Source organism: Salmo salar, chromosome ssa16 (genome assembly GCF_905237065.1).
Source record: "Salmo salar chromosome ssa16, Ssal_v3.1, whole genome shotgun sequence".
Classification (NCBI taxonomy): Eukaryota; Metazoa; Chordata; class Actinopteri; order Salmoniformes; family Salmonidae; genus Salmo; species Salmo salar.
Window position 1 is genome coordinate 29,815,179 of NC_059457.1, and position 24,678 is coordinate 29,839,856.

Genomic DNA, 24,678 nt, shown 5'->3' on the forward strand with positions numbered 1-24,678 from the left:
TATAACCTCCTTATTGTTATTTTATTGTGTTACTTTAGCTTATTTGGTAAATATTTTCTTAACTCTTCTTGAACTGCACTGTTGGTTAAGGGCTTGTAAGTAAGTATTTCATGGTAAGGTCTACACTTGTTGTATTCGGCGCATGTGACAAATAAAGTTTGATTTGATTTGATTATATGTAGCAGAAAAGCTGTAAAAAAAACAAACAAGATGTGTCCCCCGGAGAGGGGGGGTTTTAATTTAAAAAAAAAAGAATTATAATATTAAATAAATGTGACCACAAAGTAATAACTGGATTTAGCACAGTTACAGTATTGTATTTACCCATTTGCCCTTATTTGAAATGAAAATGTAAATGAGTCAAAGCATTGCAGCAGTTCAGTTGAACGCCTTAATCTGACCGAAGGCGCATTTTGTACACCAGAAGTACATTCATTTCCAATGGAACACTGTGTTTGACTAGCAGCATTGCGTTGCAGAGCGTTTCGTGTGGTGTATATGTTGGATAAATCCAACATGAACATCAAATTGTATGCATAGACTTGACAGAAATAGTAGCAACAGGGGAATGTTTAACTTTTGTTGCACACACATCCAGCACAAATGTTGGATTACAAATTGAAAAAAGTTTGACTGCAGAATATTTTACACAGCCTTGATGCAATGAGGCTGTCAAGTCTGATCAAGGTGTTACTACTCAAATCCATAAAGCAAAACAGCAGTGGTTTGAGTTAAACCAAACTCTAGCTCTCATTCTTTTTATAAAATGCATGAATGGATGCAAGCTGGGCCGGAGTGGGCGGACGGCGTCTCTGGCTCTGGGATTGACAGCTCCATGTGCTGCCCTCCTAGCCCGGTGTAGTGCACAGCCCCCTGTCAGGGGGGTGGCAGACGCACAAGCGGGAGAGTGGCTGACTGCACCCCCGCAGCAAGGGGCACAGGAGAGGGGGGAGCAGGGGGATAAGGGGTCGCAGGTTCTGCTGGCACTGGAGCATTGTCATCGTAGCAGACTGGGCTGTGCCATTTTCAGAAGGAGCCAGGTCCTTTCATCCAGCACGTCAAAGGGGCTTACCGTCTCCTTCGTGGTGGGCTCTGGACACTAGGCGCTCTCAGCTCGCTGTACTGCACCTGTAAAAACAAACAGGAGTTTGGTCGGAGACAGGTAATCTGAGCTCAGTAGAGCGCACGGTAATGGCTCCCCCGAGGAAAGCTGGTGCAGAGGAAAGCGAGGCGGGCTCGCCTGTAATGAATCATTTTATAAACACAGGAGCAGAGGGGATTAATCACAGGGAGGAAGGATTTGAGAAGTCAAGGGTTCCGTACCAGTGTACGCCCCCCTCCTCTGCCACAATCGCAATATTAGAAGCTGTCATCAACTTTTGAGACAACCTGCCAGTGAGGGAGTAAACTGCATAATCGCTCGTGCAAGTTGTGTCCTTTCTGAGAAAACTTTATACGTAGCAAAGAATAGCCTCAGCCAGGTTTCTTGACTAAAGTAGCAACTAGCATCGATGAGATGTCGACTTTTATATGCTTCAATGGAAACTCAAAGATGACAGATTTCATACGAAAAAAGAGACCTGCCACTTTGGCATTTGAACTTAAACCCCTTTTTCCTTTCAGCTACAGTATGTTGGCACTGTAGAATTATGAGGCTCAACATCAACAATTGTGTCATTCAATGTTTTGGAAATCAGTCACAGATTCCTATATGTCCAAAAATATTTGTAACAGGAATTAAGGCGGAAAATCTAGAATTAAACTTCCAAATTGGAACTTATGATTTAAATAACGTAAGTATCTGAAATATCTGGTATCATTGTGTAATTTTTGTAGTGAAAGTAACAGGCCAAAAAATATGAAATAAAATAAAAACTATGTGAAACATTAGTTTGAAAAAGATTTAGAAACTCAAGAAGATGAAGTTAAGAAAATTTGCTTTCAAAAGCATTTGTTTTTGCTACAACAATAACATGTTTCTGTTGAATCAAGGTAGAGACTCCATACTAATTACCAAACCCTGATTATTAGAATGGGAGATGGAATGAATGAGGGAACAAAGTGACTGCGGTCTGCAACAGAACATGAAACTGTTCTCAGAACTGACAGATGCTTCTTATTTCAGGACAGACACACTCCTGTCAGAAGTCCCGGTTTGAGGGGGGCTTTGTAGATTTGCACAGGCTCTAATTGCCAAGTAATTTTGCTGTGAGAAAGGAGTCCATTTCCAGCCTTTGTAATATGGCTCGACTGTGTCCATACCTAGGCCTTTCTAAGGGATGAAGTTGTAAGGTCACAACAGCAATCTGTGGTGTATTGTTATGGTTATTGTGTTTGTATTATTCAGCAACATTATTATTCGCAGAGGTTTATGTAGTGGTGAGTCATCATGAATGATTTGTAGCCAACATCCAGGACATAGCTGATCCATAAACTAAAAAGTATTGTCCCCATGGTCATTTTCAAAACTTGAACAAATGTGTCACATATAAAAGATGTGAGACATATAAAAGATGGTGAAACTAAATGTATTCATGTTATTTTGCCAACTTGCTCAGCTGAAAAATCACATAGGCTTCTCTCCAACAACATCACTGAACATTTGGCAATAACTCTTAGAGGGACATCAAGGGGGCAGCAGAGAAAGAGACTGGGGTTCAGAGTGTCTTTCCAGATCCAGACAGTCGCGTATCCTGGCTGAATACTGTCTGTAAAGTACCTGGGAGAGGAAGGAGCAGTGCTGCTCTATTTCCTGCCCACACTCAGCCTCTCTCTCAGTCAGAGAACAGAACAGAGGGTGAACAGGATGAACACCCAGCTCCAGTTAAAGTACAGCACCCTGCCCTGGCAGCTATTTACTATCAGCCTTGTGATGTAATCGCAAATGACATATCAGCCATGGCTAATATATGATCACATATGGCAGCCAGCAGGACGGCCGGGGCTCACGACTACATTCATTGACTCCCCCACCCTGATGTGACAGGGGCCACGTCAGAGTGTCTCAACTGACTCAGAGCTGGGCACACCAGCCACACACAACTACAGCCATCAGGGGCCCTCCACCGTCCCCTGGCCAATCATAGGCCCAGATGCCACAGCACTTTTATCACAGAGAGACAAAACTGCTAATCAGGAACGAGGCTGGAGCGATATGGCAGAGGACAGATCAGAGTAGAACACATCCAGGCACCGGGGCGACTGCATCAAACCACTGCCAGAAATAATTGGGCCATGGGTGCTTTAAAGGCGTGAGTCCATTAATAATCAAACAAAGCCAGAGGATATATTTCCCCAACACTTGGGAATTCTGTTAGAGCAAATAATGCAGATATCTTCAGGGAATTCCCTCCCTCTGTCTGTATGGAAAATTGGACCCTTACCTTTTGAACATCAGAAGGCACCCTCTTGATGAAATCCAGTATTTCATTATTGTCAATGGCATACGGGTTGCGCAGCTTCTTGGTAAATTTGTTAACGCCTGTGAAAACAAGGACACATTAATAAATAAAGGTGTCATCCAGACCTGCATATTTTCACAATGATAAAAAAATATTGCGACCCCATCGCTAGCTCTTTCACCTCCATAGCTACGTTTATATCGGTCCACTAATACAGGACTACAGTAGTAAAGCCTTTGTGAAAATGTTTCTACTAAATGTATTTGAGTGTTTACCAGGATTTGTAACTTGAGTGTGATAATTATCTGTACAAAACAGTTAATCTGATAATATTTGTGAAATATAAAAATACTTGATATGTTTTCCAGTTTCTTGAAATACTTTGTAAATGCAACTTACACTGTATTTCTATGTGAAAACTGAAATGGTCTATTCATTCCTTTTCCATTTTAGTAGACGCTCTTCCAGAACAACTTTCAGTAGTGAGTGCATACATTTTCATACTTTGTAGCACTGTGGTAATCAAACCGACAACCCTAGCATTGCAAGCTCCATGCTCTGCCAACTAAGCCACATCATCACAAACCACTTGATGTCTCAATGTACTCAATTACAGTATTGTGCATTGTTTTTCTTCAGGCTGATGGAAAGTCTGCAGGTACAAACCTAGATGACCAGCCTATGTACAACACAGTAATGTACATTTGCTTTAAGTGGTTTGTAAGGATGGTCAATTAATACTGCACAAAAAGTGGTTGTTTTCCATGTTATTTGATCACGACAAATATTTTATTTGATATGGATGTTTTGTGTCTTTGCCCATAACTTTGCACGTTTTGATGTAAATGACAGGGCAACTACTCTTACAATTCCAATTATTGAATCTTGCAAGATACTGTTCTTAATTAACTACCAACTACCTTTCTTGCCAAAGCAAAGCAACAGACGTCTATATCGGTCCGCTAATACTAGTAAAGGCCCAGTGAGAAAAATATATACTGTATATTTGTAATTATTTTTGTATGATTTTATTTTTTCCCCCTGATTTATCAGGGGGTGCTGCAGCACCCTCAGCACCCCTACTTCCCATGGCTATGTTCACCACTGTATGAAATTGCACCCTGTGATGCTATTTGAATTGATCCCCAGGAACTAAATTGAATCAGTACATCAATAAGGTGGTGGGGTTGTATGGACAGTGCAATGGATATGTATCATCACAAATGTAGAGGTTGTCAGCACAACCGTACAGAGCATGCTATAATGCAGGCAGACACACACACATCCATGACAGCTTTTGAACAGAGCCTGATAGTTGACTGCAGAACATACACTTTAGTCTGTATCCAAAGGCGACTCAGGTCCTCTGAGTACACATTCAGTACAATAGCCCAGAGCAGAGATTACCACCAACCTCCCTTCCCCCTATCACCACCCCACTCCCAACTACCTTTCCACATCACTCAATCAAATAAGTTTATTCTTTGCTCAATACTGTTATTTCTCCCCATTTGGTTGCATTCCACAGTAGTTCTGGAAAGAAAACAGACCATAATGGGACCATATACTCACTGCTAGCTACAGCGCTTACCTCGATGTGTACACAAAGAACCTAAGGACCTAAATGTGTGCAGACTACATGAAAGGCTTGCCTTGCAACCAGACATGGGGGTTAACTGTGGAGTCAGGAGAGTGTATCAGTGCTGTTGTTTGATATGATTTTGGTATCGATTGTGTTGGAGGCAGTGTAGAAGTACAGTTAGTTGTTGGCTAACAGCTGGAGGAGGAGTGTCTGTTTCCCTCCGACCGCTGAGGCAACTGTCTATCTCTGTAGGACTGGAGCAGATAATGAGGGTTTGCACCAGCAGCCTACACTGCCCAAGGACATCCTGTTTTATATACAGCATGATGTTCTCCCTGCCTCGCTGCTCGGCTTTGTTTTCTCACAGACCCTGGGCCTAGCCTTAGACTGGCCTGCTTACATCTCACACTGAGCAGAGCTCTGAGCACAATGGGCCTCTGGAGCTAGCAGCCTGAGCTCTGGGCATTCAAGAGGTGTGAGTGTTCAAATGACTTATATAATGGATGTAAGTGCTATTTACTGTAATTGTCTTATTTCAAAAATGTTTTGCCGAAGGGGAGCTATTCATTACAAATTACATTATTTATAATAAAAATAATGCTGTATATTTGACTTACCCCATATCAAGATAATGTAGCGCAGTGGGATGTAGTATAATGCTGCTGTTGCCACAAAGAGAACCAAGCAGGCCAGGCAGGACAGGAAGGGCACAGACCAGTTGAATGTGCTGTGGATTAAATATTACATCAAATAAAGTCAGAATATCATTATGACTAGGATGTTACGAGATACTGCACAATCAATAATGTAGTTGCTAGCCGAAGCATTATACACTCACTGCTAAAGAGAACATTGAACTCACCAGTATACTGTAAACATAAAATGTCAAACTTACTTCTTGACTCTTTCCCCTATGCATGCGATTTCATCCAAAATGTTTTGGACAGTGATGATGATCTCTTGGACCATATGGATTTTCTCCATCAGTCCCTTTTTCCCAGATTCCTAAAAGTACACAGGCACTGATGAGGTCTACTGTACTGAATGTCAATTGTTTGAGGCAGCAAACAAAGCCCAGTTCATCTCTGCCGCACTATCATGAGTAATTAATCTATTGAATGGCTATAATGTCTCTTCAGACTATGCTTTTGAAAATGAGGCAGATTCAACGTTGGAAAGCTGTCATGATTTCTGCTTTTGTCCGCCACAAACAATGGAAGTGCTCTACATCTAAATCACAGATTAACTGGAGGATGAGACGGACATAAAATGGCCATCAGCAATCAGGCAGCATCCCAGATGACCCAGACAGGAAGAGTAGAAAGAGGCTACATGGTGCAACCAATCCACGGGGCGGGTTTAGACTTGTTTTGCCAGTTCCATCCCACCCTCCTCTATACTCTGTTTGGCTCTCTGTCCTCACACCTCTGTGTGTGAGAGAGCAGTGGCTCAGCCATCCCAGATCACAGGGTTGTAATCATTGGATATATTTTCACTCATATAAGACTCTCATATCATGTGAATGGGCTTCGGCTATGTCCACTTTCATCACCAAGGTAGTGTTAATAGTGTTATATTGTTCATTTTGTATTGCTAAATTAATATCATGGTGCAAAAGCCGTGATATGATACAGACATTCTATATAGACCAGATGGACATGGTATGGTGTCTGCCAATTTCAGTGTGGGGAAAAAATTGATATTCTTCAGTTGAAATAGACATGATCAGATGAGTGCTGGTAACGGCAGAGAAGAAGCAGCACTGTGAAGCTTTCCAGAGGGAGAGGAGAGGCTGCAGATGATAACACCAGTAATGTGAGCTAAAGAGGGCTGAGAAGACATCAAAAGGAGGAAATAATGACAGAAATGATGACAGAGAAGCGCGAGAGAGAGGGGGAGGAAGATATCTGATGGAGTCTAACAGGAGGCTTGAGGATGTCTATATGTTTGTGTTAGAAGGCAGTTCCAGCCCCAGCCTGGGCTCAGTGACAGCGTCCAGACAGAATGCCTTTATCAGAGTTTCATGAGGCAGCCCCTGGGAAAACACGCTGTCCACCAGCCCAGCACAGATAGACTCCCCACTGTCAGTCCCAAGTCTCCTCCACAACAAACACAGGAAGAGAGCAATTCCCACCCCTGTAGAGAGCCTCCCCTACCAGGCTGCTGGAAATATTTCAAATATGCTTTCTCTGAGAGATCCGTGAAGAGATTATTATCCCATAGTGTCATACAATAGAGACGGAGGGAGAGTACTGTAGCTTATCATCCTATAGAAGAGACATGGCACTGTCTGCAGCAAGGCATAAAGAAAACCTCCAACCTTAGTCTAATGTGAATGCAGATCCTTTACTTCACATTAGGTGTTAATTGAGCTCTTTCTCCTGAGTTCTCATTCAAAGCAGATTTTTGCCTGCTAAAAGCCATTAAGATCCATGTCTGTGTGCTCCTGATGGACTGAGAGAGCTGCGCACAGGGAAATTAGAGCTCACTGGATATGGAGCCTCATCAGTTAGGCTCAGATTCCCTTTCATATCTCTATCTGAACTTGTTTAAGGCCCCCTAAACATGAATTAGGATTCAAACCTGATAAGAGATATGAACTCTTATTTAACTGTAATAGATAAACCTGTGTGCACAAGGTAAATGACCAGGTCGCAGTTGTAAATGAGAACTTGTTCTCAACTTGCCTACCTGGTTAAACAAAGATAAAATAAATAAATAAATAAAATGTAGACAAAGATTATCCAAAGATAACATTATTAAGCTTTCATTCGAATAAAAAAAAAGGTCCACAAGATATGTACTATAAAGTACGCATCAACAAGCTCTCCTGATTATCACCATTCATCTCCCTTAAGACCCTTGAAGTACTCCATCTCCATAGTGATGAAAATTGGAAGTCCTTTACTACATCACTCATCTGATGATATTATTTATCTTTGTTCATTTCCCTTTTTAGCCCCTTACAAAACTGTTCTGTGCTCCTGGCAAAAAAAAAAAAAAAACAGCTTGGAAAGGGATGGGTATACTGAGGGGGGTGGACCACATAAATCGTAAATGTGTACTGATTAGAAAACATGTGTCAAATCATATTCTCATTTCAGAAAAAAATGGTAAACGCTACCTTTTAAGGCGGCGTAATGGGAACAGATTTGATCTCCTGCACAAAGGTAAATAGCAAATGTGGTTTCACAGGCATGTTGGGCATAATCAAACGCTTAAGAAAGCTCATTTAACATTGCTTTAATTTGAATAAATGGCATCAAATTTGAATATTCATTCAAAGCTTGACTGAATATTTTCTAGTGACTTATTCCACAAAGGCGCGGAAATGCACATCTTAATGAAAAACACCTGTGATTTTGGCATGGGTTCTGGTATGGTGTTAAAACAGGCTAACAAACAAATAGATACACAAACAAACGAGTGAGCAGTGAGCAGCTCCCAGAAGCAGTACGTTTTAGAGGGTACATACCTACCATAATGCACATAACTGATCACAATCTGCAGTCGGTCTGGCCGGTGTGCTGAAGGTGACCCAATGGTGACTACGGTCTGAGGGGCTAAGCGAAAGCACCCCTCCAGCTCAATCTGCCACCTCCTCAACCCCTGAATCCAACCCCCTGCTCCCCTGGACAGTACTTGAGGAGCATCGCTCCCGCTCGCCCTCCCCCAGACCAGCCATACCAGCCAAAGGCCAAAGGAGACCTGTTTTATCTTCTCTGTTCATTATGATGGAGATCTATGGGCTTGTTTTGCTTTGTATTTTTTATGTTATGATTAAATATTGTCTATCTGCACAATTGATACCTAAGGCCAAAAGGAAGTCACTTTGGCCACACATAATTTGTAAGCCGTCTCTTTCCCTGAGGACAGAGAGAGAGAGAGAGAGATCTGTTGTGTATTATCCTGCTGTAACGTAGCCCGGCCTTTCGTCTCTCCTTAACGTCATGCCTTCACATTTCTATTGCTCTAGCGGAGGTTTACATGTTTCCTTCCTCCAGGGGAAAACAGGGGAAACACATATTTGAGTGTTAATGGTAACCTTCTCAGAGGGGATAACCTTCATTCACATCTTCGCAAAAGGACTAGGGAAAAAGGTAGTGCCTTTGAAGTCATCACATTTTTAACACTGACCACTCTTTAACCCCAAATAGTTTGAAAGAAGACTTTGATATGAAGTGTAAAGCTACACTGCTTGATCTGCCTGCATGATATCACATTTAAGTGACAGCAAAACCATAATACGACAGAAATAAGCCACTTTAAATTAAATCTGACAGCTTAAAACAAACACAGGCAACTGCTTCATTAGTAAATTAAAGACGAGAGTGTGAATGGTCTTAGCTGGCTCATGTTAAACCTTTCAGAGAGGATTTCAAGGAACAGGAATTATTTGATTTAAACTGTGTTACTCCGCAATACATGGACAAGTATTTTGAAAAATCTCCTCCCTGCTTTTTGAGAATCGTATTTCTTTTTTAATCTTAAAGAAAAAACTAAGGTGAAAGGAAACCAAAAACTGTCAAATCATTGAGATGATAAAGACCTGCTTCTAATGATCCTATTTCAGTAGTAGCGTTATTAAAAGGAATACCATAAAAGCGGCACATCCTCATTCACTATTCATACAAACACACAATTGTCATATCATTGCTATATACATTTGGCCGCAGGATTGTCTCTTCTAAGCTCTTATTACAAATGCAGTGCAGCTAAGCGTACGCTGCATTATGTGTATCCACACATATCATGAGAGTTTCATCCAGGAATTAGCCTTTGCTTTCAGACAGGATTTGGAGGACGGGCCTGTTTTTTAGCGGAGGGTGTCCCTCTCCATATGAAGGTAGCCCCTGGTCATCACAACAGAATATATTGAGCATATTATGGATATGATTCCTGGGCCTAGACGTACTGCAGAGGGATCATTGCTTGGAGGCTTTGCAGCAGATCCACACTTCCCCACCATAAAGCAATAATGCACATCCCATTAACTCTTCGCTCTCCCGACTAAAACGAAAGGAAATATCTAGATAGGAGGAATAAGGAATAAAGACCATGACTCTTTTGTCTTCTCCTTTTGGTGTTGGCGTGCATTAAAATTATTGTTTTGGTATTGGGTGTCAAGAGATAAAAATCCCATTCAGATGAACAATTAGAAATATGACATCATTATGAATACAGAGGTCCAATTGTTTAAGTGAGTGATGATCTTTATAGAATAGATAAGTACATACTGTACAGATGTCTGTAAATATGTATACTGCTGTACCGTTGTGCTTAGCCTAATTTGTTAGGGTAGGGAAAAGGTAAATCTCATAGTAACCATCCCATTTAGAAAAGTGAATACATCTTCACTCGCTACTAAAATCCCCAATGGCAGACAAACTTCAATTAATGATGCAGTTTAACTTAGATTTTGAATTTCAAAGGACTGGGATACTGCGGCAGAGCACATTTGTAGTGATACTGAATACCCAATGGAATAGAATGTAGTAAGTGCTGAAGGAGATGTGTTTGTTCACATGGCATTACCGTTTCCTACATTCTGTCCTAATTTTGAATGCATTAAATGTTCGTTTCTGCGAGACCATTTCCAGTGGAACTATGCAAAAGTCACAACTAGAACTTGTATAACTGGCATCCAGAATTTTTGACTATAAAAATAGTTAGAAATAAATCAAATAAAATACCTTCTCATCTTCCTCCTCATCATCGGTCATGTTCATGTTCGTCTACAAGAGAATGGAGAGAGGTAGAGTGTGTTTTCAAATGGACAGGGACACACGCGGTCACTGGAGCATTGTGAACAAACACCTAGAAATGAAATTCTGCTCTAGTACATATACCCCTATTGGGAGAGGCCTGTTTCATAGAGACTGCATCACAGGGGTGACCTCACACAAAAGGAGAGGTGAAAGAGGGCCTTCCTCACAAGAGCACTGTCACAGCAAAGCAATCTCATTTCTTCACAACAGAAAAACAGAAACAGGGAAAAAAAACACATTTAATTTGGATGCCGTTGCCTAGTTTACCTTACGTCAACTCATCCCTGACGCCTACATGGTGCACACTGTGACATTGCCTGTGAACAGGGCTGTGTTACTGCTGGGCACAGGGTCAAAGAGAGGTGAAAGAGGCTCCACGCTTGATATGAGCGTGAACCTGGGCTTTAACATTGCCCAGGGACTGCATCTTTGCCAGCAGCCACAAACACAATCAGTGGGTTGGTGTTGGGGATGTTGCTGCAGGGAGGGGATGTTTGCAGGCCAGGGCCCTGGCCATCAAGATAGCTTACAACACAGTGAAATTGGGGGACATTGAGAAGTGGGAACAGCATTAACCTTTACGGACATGGCTAAGGGAGACATGATTTCCATAACCTCGACTTTGATAGAGGAGATAGCCGTACCATCTTGAGAATGTAATCAATACCCTGTGTCTAGAACTGTATCAACACAGCATCAATACAATGTTGTATGCTCAAATAATACTGTATATGCCTCAACATAGTAAATAAATGAAAAATGAATTTTGCTAATATTTTGAAAAAATATGTTAACGACATACTCTTCATTCACTATTATAGAGCAATGTGGGCAGTTCGACACAGCCAAATTCTAGTGGGAGTGCCAATCTATGTCCTGACAGCCAGAGGCTGCTCTGCTCTGTATGCTTCTGACCAGTGAGTGGGCGAGGGGGACATGAAGAGCTGCTATGACGTGTGTAGTATAGACTAGAGCTGTATAGAGTACAGTACAGTAGGAGGAGACACTCACCAGGTCCTGATTGCTGCTGACCCTCCCCGGGGTGACCTGGAAGTAGTTCCAGCCAATAAGCAGCAGCAGGAAGATGGGCATCATGAAGAGCTCCCAGGTCCAAACCATCACCATGAAGGTCTGGAAGGACAGGGGGAGGTCAGGGAGAGGCATAGTGTGGGAGAGAGTGGGGTGTGAGACTCACAAACAGCACGGATACAGCACGAAGGGTGGCATCGCCGTCATACAACATGGGCTAGAACCCAAGCCCAGACATAATGTCCTGCTCACCTCACACATCCCAGCATGCACCTCTCCAAATAAACATAATGGGTTTACCTACCGCCCAAGCCCCATGAACAGCACAGCAGAATGCAAAGCAACGCCACTACACTACACAGCATCAGTTTCCCCTCTTAGTGGCTGGGAGGTAAGAGAGGCATTTGGGGATAATTTGTTATATTCCAAAATCCCATTTATTTACAGCGATAACAGTGCTGGCAGTGTGCCTTTATGCAGAACAGAAAGTCTGACAAGGATAGGAATGGAATCCTGTATTTTATACGGCATATCAAACCCTCTTAGACTGGGAAGAATTTGGGCTGTCTGACTGACTGTGACTAGGAACATATGGCAACTGGAGAAGCATTTGCAACGTTTACCCCTCCACAGTGATGATAGTGAGAAAAGCCAAGACCCCTGGTAGAAATAAGATGGATCACACTGAATGAGTAATCCCTCATAATTCTGTAAAGAAGCGGCGGTAAGCACAGCACACAACACCCACTGCACTTCACAGCAGAGCACTAATTGGACGGCTGCATTTAAACCCATTTAGTGACAGCCTAATGAGTTTGGCTCTAGCTGAAATGATCCACTGTGTGAGGAGGAGCACACCAGCAAGTTGACAATGAAGAAATGAAGTCTTCAAAGTTAGTATTATTTTATATCTATTACTGTGTAACACTCTGCCTAGACATTCATTTTACCCGTTTCTGAGGAGGCCATTTTCTTTTGTAATGGATATAAGTAGTCCCTTCTATATCATAAAATATGATTTACTCTTTGAAAGGTACAAAAACTCCTCTCTTTCTTCAACTTTGTTTTCATGAGAGGAGGAACTTAACCATAAGGCTAGAAGAAAACAAACCTAGTAACCTACAACACCCAATGGAATGAGGACTGGGATGGTTTCTCAGAACACTACACTAGCTCACTACAATAGCATGCTGTGCCGTTTGAGTGTGGACTGCTGGGGGCTTGTTACAGTAGAAACAATATGTTTGACTTAGACCTTAGACAGGATGTGAACCGCTTGGGCCTTCAGGCCTCCATTTGAGCCCTGTAAACAGCAGACTGGTCCTGTCATATCAGCCTGTTTCCAGCCCTACTGGCTCTGAGGCAGTCTACCTACTGCCACGCCAGGCCTGGGTTCAATGGATTCAAACTGCCTCCAGGGAAACGTGAACCATGAGTAATGCTCCAAACACTGGTCTCTCACAGCCCTAAGCTTCCCCATCACATAGGTTTACTATCGTTCAATAATATCTGTGTAACGTGAAGTGTAGGAACAACACCGTGGGATGACCAAGATGTGAGGACACAATATGAACAATATGTTACTGCAATTTCTCCATAACAAATTATTTGAATTACGCATCCACAACTAACGCTGGTGGGAAAACCTAAAAGTAAACATTGAATTTGCATGATGTGCGGAGGTAGCTTCAGCATGTCTGCTTCTATTTATGAATAACCTACGTCATATGTTGTCACCTCTATTCCCATGAGGCTATTCTAAACCTACACTATTTTCACCCCAGAGGAATTCAGCAGGCTGCTGGACAGGTAGCTTGTCATATTGAGAGCATTCCCGCAAAAAAAAAATGCCTGCAAACTGACATGAGCCCAGCAGGAATGTTGAACCCCCCTTGCCCTCCCTGCAAAAGCTGCTACATTAACCACTAAAGTCTAATTGCCTGGTCTCTGTCTTCCTGTGCGAGTCAACAATGGGAGCCAATTCATTTCCTCCCAGGGAGTCAGCAGAGAGAATCTGTCACAGGTATTCATAATCGCCCACTAATGCAAATTTCTGCTCACCACGCTCCGGCTTGGTGGACAAGATAAAAGGCTAGAGAAATACAATGCCTTGTGTCTAAACTGAGCATCTAAATGAGGGTATAAACCAAAACTGTCAGAAATATCTCCACAATTCCTCCCTCACGGTGTGTCAGTTCGTGTTTGGAGAATTTACATGCTTTCTTTAAAAACACGAATAAAAATGTAACTGTGAACATCTGTGAAAGCTGCTGGAATTCCTTCACACAGGCTCACAGAGCTGCGTCTTCACCATCAGATATTTCTCATTAATGAGCAGAGGCAAAGGTATACCTTTTCCCCCCGTCTCCTCACATTCTCTGAGGCTTCTGTGAAATGGAGACAGAACTAATTCCTCGCTAAGTGGTTTCTGTTTTATTAGTGCCGAGCGTGAGTGATTAAAGGACGGGGTGGACAAAGTGCAACCTGTCAGGCTTAAGTGTACATTTATATTGAAAATAATCCACCTTTTAATGGGCCTCAAAGTTGGGCTCCATTTCATTTCAGTCCTATCGTAGTTTTTTTTTATCCCACTACAAATTACACATGACAACGGGAACCTTAAAGTCCAAAACACTACAACACTAATATGTTACATTGGCGGTAAAGCAGTCATTTATTTCACTAAAAGGACAGAAAGCAACAAACAGAAAGCAGGGGAGCTAATAATTAATGATCTACCTGAACGGTACGTTTACACACAGCAGAATTGGATAATGAACGACTTGTAATTGAACAAGTGTTAGTATGTGTGTCTGGGAGGAGTGTCTTTAATGTAGGAAACTTCCCTTGACAAACACCATTTTACTGAAAAATGCCTACATGATTATGCATGGGGTGTCTAATAATGATAATAACTAATAATGAATAAAAAATATTAGCACGCAGTGGATTAGGTGATGGAGATGTACTCTCCTTAGCCACCTGTAAGAGCCTGGAGAAGGGCCGACCCTGGGCAGCGCCACTCTGCCAGCGGGGTTAACAACAGGCTGACAGATTTGTTTTATAGTGCCATTAATATGATTTCAGTAAATGCATTCTGCGCCTTCTCATGCAGATCCCCTGGCCAGCAGAATCCAGCACCTAATAATAAAGCACTCAGCGATTAAAAGTGTGAATAAAATAACTCTTAAAGCTGAGCAAGCATGGCAGCTCACACCACCCACACTCTCCCAGGAGGGGGAGAGGGGACCGCAGTAGGAACAAAAGGTCGAAGACGCCTTCTCCAAGAGTTTCTACCATCCTGCAAATTGATTAATGGGAGAGAGAGGGCCCACTCTACCAACCCAGACGACTGACTGACTGACTGACTAAACACTAGACAGGAGGGCTGCCAAACCCTGCACATATACACAGCTCCATGTAAACATATACTGTATGTGCCAAACTAATGAAATGTGATGTTATGGGGAATCATATCCTTGAATGTATTTAATCCTACAATTATAGCAATAATAGTGTATCACTCGTTATTACCCTGACATTAAGCTTGCATTAAGGAGGACACCGTAATTACAAATACAATACTAAGCAGCTCTAATACTGTAACTATAGGAAATCTATAAAAAGGGGCAATTCTTATCTCTTCTGTGTCTATCTTTGGTTGAGCTTGGAAAGCTACTGTAAACTAAGAGAAAAACAGAGCAGAGAGAGGAGAGAGCCAACTAGCATTATGGGGGTCAGTCAGTGGGGCTGTGGATGGATGCCAGATTACATGAATCTAGCTGAATAAGTTTAACAAGGCTGACTACAGGCTCCAGGGGTATCTGTCCCTCTCTTTCTGTGTCTTTCTGTGTCTTTCTGTGTGTGTGTGTGTGTGTGTGTGTGTAATGTAAAGAGGGGTAAAAACCTTGCATAATCGCCACTCTGATATAGATGTACTTTTTCTGGGTGAAATCAAGGGCAGTGGGAGTAATCTGCATTGCTTCCTCAAATTAAAATATAAAAAAAAAGAGATTAATAATGAATCAAAGGCACCAGTGGCTGCTCAGCTCACGCAGGCCTTTTTTTCAGCCAGGCTGGAACAGAGAGTCTAGCTAAGGGCTAATGTTGGGGACGCTCGGCGGCGGCAGGCTTTAAAGCAGCTGTAAACGCAGAGAAATTAGACATGTCATTTGCGGTGAGCTCGGGCCAATAAGGGGACAGGCTTTCAGGGGCTTTCAGGGGGTGTCGGAGGCAGAGAGGAAGCACAGATGAGATTTCTCTGCAGGGCAGGTAGAGATGGTGTGGGCAGCCATGGTGCTCAGAGCTAACGCTAAATAAATATTTCACATACGCTCAGCTCAAGTCGTATTGACTAGGGAGAGCGAGAGAGAGAGAGAGAGAGGGGAAATCTCATCTCCCTCTTGAGCATGAATGTATCATCTGTAGCAGCTCGGACCACTAAAGAATGTATACACAGTACACACAAATAAACCATTGGTATAGACAAGTTTCTGATCATCCAAGCCATATCTAAAAAAATAAAACAAAATGAACCCGAGTTTTACTACTGCTATGGCTTTTAAGTATGCCATGAAACAAGGTAATACATTTCAATGTAAACTCCATCAATTTAATTCAATTCGAAAAATGAATCTGGAAATTAATTTCACATCCAGTTATGCATCTAATTGAGTTTAATTCAATAATGATTCATAAATAAGGAAATTGAAAGCTTACAACTCAAGGAATGTTAAGAAAATTCAGTGGCTGCTAGTAAGGATGCCAGTACTAATACAGTATGGCGATAGCGGGCTCCTTATCAAAGGGAAGGGAAGACAAGAGAAGATCAGCAGCGCTAGGCAGGGCATTAGCATTTCCTTGCAAGACCGGTGCTGGCCGTTGTCTCCCTGCCTGTCTGACACATGCCAATGCTGAAGCAGGTCTGGAGTCAGGGTGGAGTGGGGCTGGACCAGGGTTGTACCAGGGCGGTCAGTAGGGGCCCCGTGGTGCCTGTCAGTAGTGACCACTCCAACCCCAAGCTCCAGCACTGGCCACAAGTGTTTAATCCGTGTCGGGAGCGTTAACACTGAACGACCTCCTGGGTGACAAATCCTTCATGAGAGCCTTTTCCCCCGAGGAGGTGGGGAGGGAGGGAGTAGCGTTTACTCTCTCTCCCTTCCCTCCCTGTCAGCTCGGCTCACATACATGTTAGCACACACGGGCCGAGGTCTGCCCCGTTACAGCCACACACAGACGCGGTCAGGTCACAGGCTCTAGGGAGAGGTGTCCTCTGTGACTGGGGAGGTGGTGAGCATGTTAGAGGCAGTCATTACGATACGGCACACACCACGGGGTTAAACACAGAGCACACTTCATCTGGGGCCAAAATAAGCACAATATTAAAGCGCTACGGAGGGACAGACAAAGCACCACGGCGGATGCCCCAACACAGAGGGCTGCAGTGTTATTCATAGCAACATCATCTTGTTTATCCTCTGAAATGATCATTTCATACTGCTTTATATTTGTAATGAAAATGAATATATTATACAATACAAGACAATTAATTATTAAAATAAACTTGAAAATAACAAGTGTATTATTTTGCAGAAAATATGTTATTTAACGCTCTAATTGAGAGAGGACAACTGTCTGCCAGAGAAAGGCTCTCGGTATAATAAGAGGACTCAAGGTTACGGTTACCAGCTTGCCCCTAGAGCTGTCAACTGACACACTGCCATCCATTGTGGCACCTCAATAGCAGTACTGACTATTTCAAATAGGAAGGCGGCTCTCAATAATTGTGGATACTGATATCCCATTCTTTAATAATTAATACATCTTAGACTATTTTCAAAATCATGCACACATCACGATGAAGGGCTGTCTCCCTCTCCCTTCCTGCCATATTCCCACTGCAAACTCTGTGAGAACTCCCACAGCCATAGAGTTTAAAGAGTGTAACCCCCGAGACGCAAGAACCCACTCTTTTAAGGCCAGCCAGCCGAGCCACACACAGTCCTCCAACTTTTTCAACAGAAAGAAAACAGATGCAGAGAAAGGAACGAGAGGTTTCACAGGCATGTATACAGTTTGACTTTACACTCCTCTCACACTCTTCTGGTCATACATACTGCATCGCAGTAAACCAAAAAGGGACAGATCAGTGCTCACCAAACATGTCATTTTTGGGGACGGTGTTAACTAGAATAATTATGACAGCATTGACTATGGCTTTGATCCTGGTCGTCCTGGTATTCTGGGTAATGGGCCAGGCTGGGGGGCAAGCGGGCGGGGTGCGGCGACACCTCACAGGTGGTCCCTTGGGACCTCTGGATCCAGATCTGACCCTGTCCTGCTCTCATCTGGGAGATGAGGATTCTATCAGCCAAAAAAAGCAGCCGTGGCAGCTGCCAACAGTGTTTTTCAGCTGCACCGCATCAAACATTCATCAACAGCCATCTTTACAGTCTGTGATGTGAGGCAATCAGCATTTCACAGGCTGTCAAATGATGTCTAAACCAGTTGCTACCTGGCAGTGTCAAAAAGAAAGCTGTTCAAATACTCACATAAGGTATACAGGTTTCTTTCTAATCAGAACTCCTGACAGACGAGACCACCTAATATGTTAAAATATTAATTCTACTTAAATACTTAAAGTGCTCTAATGACAGAGAAGCTCAAAATCAGCTTTCATGTGTAAATAATCCCTTTTCTTTTTTTGAGGACCTCCCTCCATTTCATCTAAATCTAAATTGTTCTCAACTTTAAACCTCTGAAACAGATGAATATGTCTGGCTAATACAGAAACTTCTGTTCTGTTGGTCCAGCAGATCCACAGAATGGAGGCTTTCACTTTTACAGTTTTTTTCCATGAAGAATTCTAGCTGGGAGAAGTTATCTCCCATCAGGCTCTCCACTACATAGTTCAGCAGTGCTATAGCTCCATCTACAGGCACTGGAAATATCTACAGGAAAGAACTCTGGGTGACCCCTCTCTCTGCAGTTGCTGCTGATGTATGGCACATTCATCTAGCTCAGTGTTGGGGAGCAGCACATTTAAAAGGGAGTTATTTGATGAAGATTTTAGCTGTCACACTTTCTCTCTCTCCCAGAAGAAGGGAACAGGCCATTGACAAACTTTAGAAAAAGGCACATCCTAGGCTCATTACTGTAGCATAAACAAGCGCTGAAAGAAATCCAAATTTCTTGTTTGTATTTCTGTTTACCGATGAAGACGTTTAGGAGGCTTTGCCAGAAGTTTTTTTAAATGCTTGCAAAATATTATTTGAACATTACCTAATTAGAAAGTTGCTATTTTGGAACTGAAACCTACGGGTGGAAAATCCAAGGTATAACTTCAAATAGTATAGACTCCACTAACAAAGGAGATTACGCAATCAGAATCAGTAACCTCAAGCCCTGCAAACAATGACAGTGCTGCAGAAGTTTGCATTCTTAACAGGCTTCCTCTTCGCATTATAATTATAAGATGAGCCATCTTGATTTTAAAACAGTGTACATTGTATGCCCAATTTAAATAGTCTACTCAGAATACTCACTTTTCTGATTGCCACAAATGAGGGAATTTTTATTTAACCATTATTATACCAGGTAAGTGACTGAGAAAACATTCTAACCTGGGGAATAATTACAGGGGAGATGGGATGAATGAGCTAATTGGAAGCTGGGGATGATTAGGTGGCCATTATGGTATGAGGGCCAGATTGGGAATTTAGCCAGGACTCCAGGGTTAACAGCCCTACTCTTCTGATAAGTGCCATGGGATCTTTAGCAACCATAGAGAGTCAGGACACCCATTTAACATCCCATCCGAAAGACAGCACCCTATCACTGCCCTGGGGCATTTCTTTTTGGTGGGGGGACCAGAGGAAAGTGTGCCTCTTATTGGCCCTTCAACACCCCTTCCAGCAGCATCTGGTCTCCCATCCAGGGACCAACCCTGCTTAGCTTCAGAGGCAAGCCAGCAGTGGGATGCAGGGTGGTATGCTGCTGGCCAATTGAAGGGAAAAGTTGTGACTGAGACGTTTTTGTTTTAAATTATATTCTCCATAATTCCCTCTGTTAACATGGATCAGACCTGATGCAGACCTAAGGGTCGAAACATTGCCAATACAGCTCATTGGAGACTAGATTGCACTGTTCCTTTTGTGAGAGAAATCTCTCATACAAACAAAAAGTACATCACACATACCAAAAGGTATTTCATAATGCACACACGAAGATCCACATTCCCTGAATTGACTGCATGTTTTGAGCAGGTCAGAGCATTAGCCTATGGGACTTACAGCGGCTTGGCGGCTAAGGCTTTCTGGTAAGGCACTAGCGGAGGATCCCACAGTCCAGGGATGAAACCACATCAGCGGTAATGCATTTCAGGATGCATGTGGTGTAAAACGGCAGCAATGGTCTGTCTGGCTGATAAATAATGTATTGTAATGTATATTAAAGTCTAAGCCTACACTGCAGCCGTTCCTAGCAGCATATTCTGAGAAGCAGCAGAGGCAGAGTGCTGCTGTAGAAAAGAGAAGACAATCCTCTAATTATGCACATCTTAGAGGCAAGCGGAGGCCATCTGTCAGTGTCTGAATCAGTTACCTATTAGCAGGGCCTAAAGATATAAATATAGGAGAGGTAGCTCGTTTCATTAAGGCACACGATGGCATGCTGCTTCCGACAGCTCCAAACACAAACTTAATTGCAAATTGGGAGGAGGAGTGATCCTCGTGTAGCTGTGCTGTGGCTGACCCCACAGAGGGCCAGGGCAATGGCGTGTGTAATAGTACGCCACTGGGCTTGCAATGGCTGTAAAGGCCCCTCGGCTGCACTCTTGTCTCACATGGCAAGGCTTTTGTCTGTTTGTGTTAATACTCAATAGTTCTCTTTGACTGTCGCTCCAAAGGCCATATTCAGGTTTTGATTGTTGCTGCTCTTCATGTAGTGAGGTGTTGAGGATGCGATGCCTGATTAGAAACCAGAACTTTTCTCCAGTCTAACTCCCATCTGCTGGTGAGTGGGTGATAAACACTGCTTATTTATCAGCAGGCTGATTCACTCTCTCCTCAGCCAAGTCTTGGCAGACACCTTTAACACAAGCGCTATGCTTTCCAGAGGAAAGAGGAAAGCATTCTCCAGAGGAAAGCATAGGGCTCAGTGGAGTGCAGATAGCCAGACTGCTCTATTGCAGTGTGTCTGTCTCTAAATAGAACTGCATGGGTACAGCTGTGCTGTCCACAAACTGTCCATCTTACTCACAATCAAGATAACACATTTTAAAACAACACACCATTTCATCCCTGCAACAGGAGCACTCAGCTCTTACACAAAATCAACCAAACATTTCAAACTGTTAATCTTTAGGTACAAATACGCAACAAAAAAGTACATATTTCTGGTCACAGTATGCCAGAGAGTAAGCCTTGCTTTTCCCTTCTCAGATCTCCTATTTGTGGGCTGGTCTTGAACAGCAGGTGTAGTGGAAGTGGAAATGAAAGATTAGAGTGTGCCACCACACACTCTGGTGGCCTGCAGAGCATCTAATTATAGGTGGGGGCCAGGAGATGGCCCTATCCCGCTGACCTGTCACCCGTCAGCCCGCCTACCCTCCTGCCTGCCCGCATTGCTGACTACCTGCCTTTCTCCCTCCCAGTCTCTGTCTATCTGCCTGCACACACTAGCTTCCTGTCTGCCAGTCTGTCTCCTTGTCTGTCTGTGTCCATACCTGTACTGATACCGTGAGACTGGCCATTGCCTGAGGGGATATCCACTTGAGGATCAGTGAGCAGAGTTTATAGAATACACCAGGTATGAAATACACGTCGCCCCCAAAACAGAACATAGAAAGGAATGAAGGCTGTGAAGAAAGGAATCTTCACACACCCTGTCTGTGACCGCTTCCTCACCCTGACTTGATGCTGCCAGGGCTTTATGGCACGAGGATGCTCTTATTCATAATGACATTACATGTGCTTTAAGGTGGGGGATTCACAGGGTGTAATAAAGATTATTTCAGCTTAGGGTATTAGATCACAATGCCTCATTAAAACAGCTAGACAGAGACGTTTAAAACAAGGTTCAAATCTCCCAGGCCAACTGTCACTACTACTCCACACAGAGGACACCGTCCCCAGGAGAAGAGGGCTTAGCTAAGAAGTCAGATGACCAAACAGCCAGACCCAAGGCCTTCACATAAAGCCCCAGTGCCAGAAGAACACTGAAGGAAGCCAAGTGGGGTTTGAATTAAAGGATATAGCACAGCTTGTACTTTACTTTCAAATTCAGAATGAAGATAAAGACTGGCCGTGTCAATTCTTGGGAGCATGTGACTGAGAAACAGTAACAAGAATCTAAGTAGGCCTATACCTGAACATACTGTACTGGTCTATCATCGATTGCAGATGAACAGAAGAAAGTGTTAAAATAGTGCTGCAGTGAAATAGGATACACCAATTGCACAGCCCAAGGCTTGGAACTAGTTCATTAACATGGGGCAATGACTTACCAGGAAGGCTATTATACTCCGCTGTGTGCTCTCCCACTGAAAACAGCTTTTAATGTACTGTAACATATGCAGCACTGCCAGGGTGATTTTCCGAACTCGGTAGATATTCTGGGCAAGGACCTAATGGGAAATAATTCAAACAAAATGGCAGCTAGCATGATTTGATAAAAGCTTTATGTGTATGATTCAAAATCAGGTTTATTCAAGGCCTTATTTGCTGCTGTGTGGCTTTTCTGGTTTGTTGTCTTGAGCCAAATAGTTAGGCTATGACCAATCAAAGCTAATATATGCTGCTTGCCTATGGAAGATTTGTTTCTGTGATTTAAGGAGCATGTTCCAGTACTCCTTCATCCAACAAACTGTATCTACCATGCTTTATGTGTTTAAATCATTCATTTTAGATTCTATAGGCCTAACATTCATTGCGAAGGCAAACCTTTTTCGAGAATTTTCGGTTGTCCTCCATGAATTTCTCCTCTTTTGGTTTGAAGGTTTTGATGCCGGCTCTAACCTGAGAAAGATATTACAAATTGTCAAAGACATATCCAATGAAAAGGAAACTCAATGCAATGGGAGAAATCATTAAAGAATCAGTAAGTTAAATGATTGGGTCAATTGTCAAAGAGCATGAGCTTGGCTAGAATCAGCCAGTGAGTTCTTACTGGGTTATAGTGGACCTCCATCACCAGTGAGATGGTACCTTTGGCTGGACCCCTCAAGTTCTCATTCTTCAACCCTCGGGTGACCTGCTGTCCATTCTGAACCTGTAGCGTTAGAAAATGCATGTCAATCAATTGCACCACATTCGTATTTACTGAAGATGCTCCTCCCTCTCTAACCCATGACATGTTTTACAACTTGTCAATGTCAATTAATAAACTATTATGAATCAAAGGATCCCCAACTTACAGAGAGTAGTGGAATGGCCACTCTGCCCAAAAAGTCTGGGGCTTTGTCTCCGTCTTCATCAAAGACCTTCAGTTCCAACACATCATGGATGTCCTTTATTGGGCTGTCAACAGATAACTAGTTAGTCCAGATCTGAATGAATACATTCATTTCCATTAATGTTTACAAAGTACACTATAAGACCAAGGAAAAACGCATGTACAATGTAAAGACTTCGTTCCACTCAGGGCTGAGTGTTTTGTAGATGGTGTGAGTCTGTAGCTTGCTGTTCCCCAGCTCCAGTACACAGAATGGATCACTTTTCCCTGCAAAGAAAGAACAACGCTGTGTTACATTGTGTGTGCAATTGTAGATGGACTCAGCCATAGAATGTAACCAGTTCAAAGGGGAATGGTTAAAAGTGGAGTGATATATCACCATTGAGATCAGTTGATGTGAGATCTGTTGCATTGAAAACCTTGACTTGAAGGAAGCCAACCTCCCTCACACTTTTGTGAGAGTTCTTCAAACTCTGCAAAGGTAAAATGATACCATCAGTCTTAGTTAAATGTATAAACGCAAGTTAGTATTCCTCAAGTTAGTATAGATAGCTTTTGAAATGTATTTACTTGTCTGCTTGTACTTACTTATTCAAGCATGTAAAATGTCAAAAGTGACATGAATAAGTAGTAATATTTCCCTAAAGGTACTAACATATTTCTCCAGTATTTGGTCCCTCTCGTCTGGCTGTTCCAGGGGAGGTTTGTTAATGTCTGATATGGAGACCTCACTGCAGGGGTTGAAGGTGGCCAGTAATATCAGCCTGCCTTTGCCTGGGTCCAGGGCTTGTGTGTAGAGCTGCTGTGTGTTTACTGGCAGCTTGGACAGGTCCACCTCAAACCTGCACACAAGACGGTATCAGCCTTCAATATCACGGCTGAACAATGTCCATCTAAAAGAACAGTCAAGATAACAAACAATCAGACAATCAAGGCCATACTAACATTCCCCAGGATTCCTCACTCTTCCTGCCTCTCTTAACAAACACCTCCACCTGCAGTAGCTCCAGCCAGTTCTCATACTTGTTGAAGTCAAACTTCTCCCTCCAACGAGGGTTGGCCTGAACGCACAGGTTCTGAGGGAGAGAGTGATAGAGCATAGTGCTGATACAGTACTGTAGTGTGGGTGGGCACTGGAACACACACGGCCTGATGCAAAGCGGTGTCAGGTTTAATGCAGTGTCACAATGAGCAGAGATTACATGACAGGTGGATTTAGTTTTCATTCAGTGCGACCAGGACGGGGTGGGGGAGAGGAGAGGGAGCGCTCCTCAGCCTCCTCTCTAGGATTGTAACTACTGACAGCATCCAGTTAGAATTAGCTTTGTTCAACAAACAAGCCAAAACAAAACCAGAGAGGTTTACAGAGAAATTACATGAGAACACAAGACTGGCGCGCTGCAGAATCATCAGGAGGGAGGCCAACAAGTAGAGGTAGACGAGCAGG

The 24,678-nt window shown here is 42.9% G+C and overlaps 1 protein-coding gene across 3 annotated transcripts in view; it reads right to left on the bottom strand.

Moving 5' to 3' along the window:
* Positions 1-210: 210 nt before the first annotated feature.
* mctp2a (multiple C2 domains, transmembrane 2a) overlaps positions 211-24,678 on the bottom strand; it is a 41,629-nt gene continuing 17,161 nt past the window's right edge. For all 3 annotated transcript variants that reach the window (XM_014149112.2, XM_014149114.2, XM_014149115.2), the window contains 14 exons: positions 24,177-24,307; positions 23,887-24,073; positions 23,611-23,704; positions 23,396-23,498; positions 23,194-23,296; positions 22,947-23,048; positions 22,721-22,795; positions 22,285-22,404; positions 11,763-11,882; positions 10,677-10,718; positions 5,879-5,988; positions 5,601-5,710; positions 3,384-3,481; positions 211-1,128 (listed from right to left, as the gene is read on the bottom strand). In XM_014149112.2, the coding sequence (XP_014004587.2) occupies positions 1,069-1,128; positions 3,384-3,481; positions 5,601-5,710; positions 5,879-5,988; positions 10,677-10,718; positions 11,763-11,882; positions 22,285-22,404; positions 22,721-22,795; positions 22,947-23,048; positions 23,194-23,296; positions 23,396-23,498; positions 23,611-23,704; positions 23,887-24,073; positions 24,177-24,307 (1,455 nt within the window). In that variant the 3' untranslated portion in view covers positions 211-1,068. The remainder of the gene's footprint in view (positions 1,129-3,383; positions 3,482-5,600; positions 5,711-5,878; positions 5,989-10,676; positions 10,719-11,762; positions 11,883-22,284; positions 22,405-22,720; positions 22,796-22,946; positions 23,049-23,193; positions 23,297-23,395; positions 23,499-23,610; positions 23,705-23,886; positions 24,074-24,176; positions 24,308-24,678) is intronic.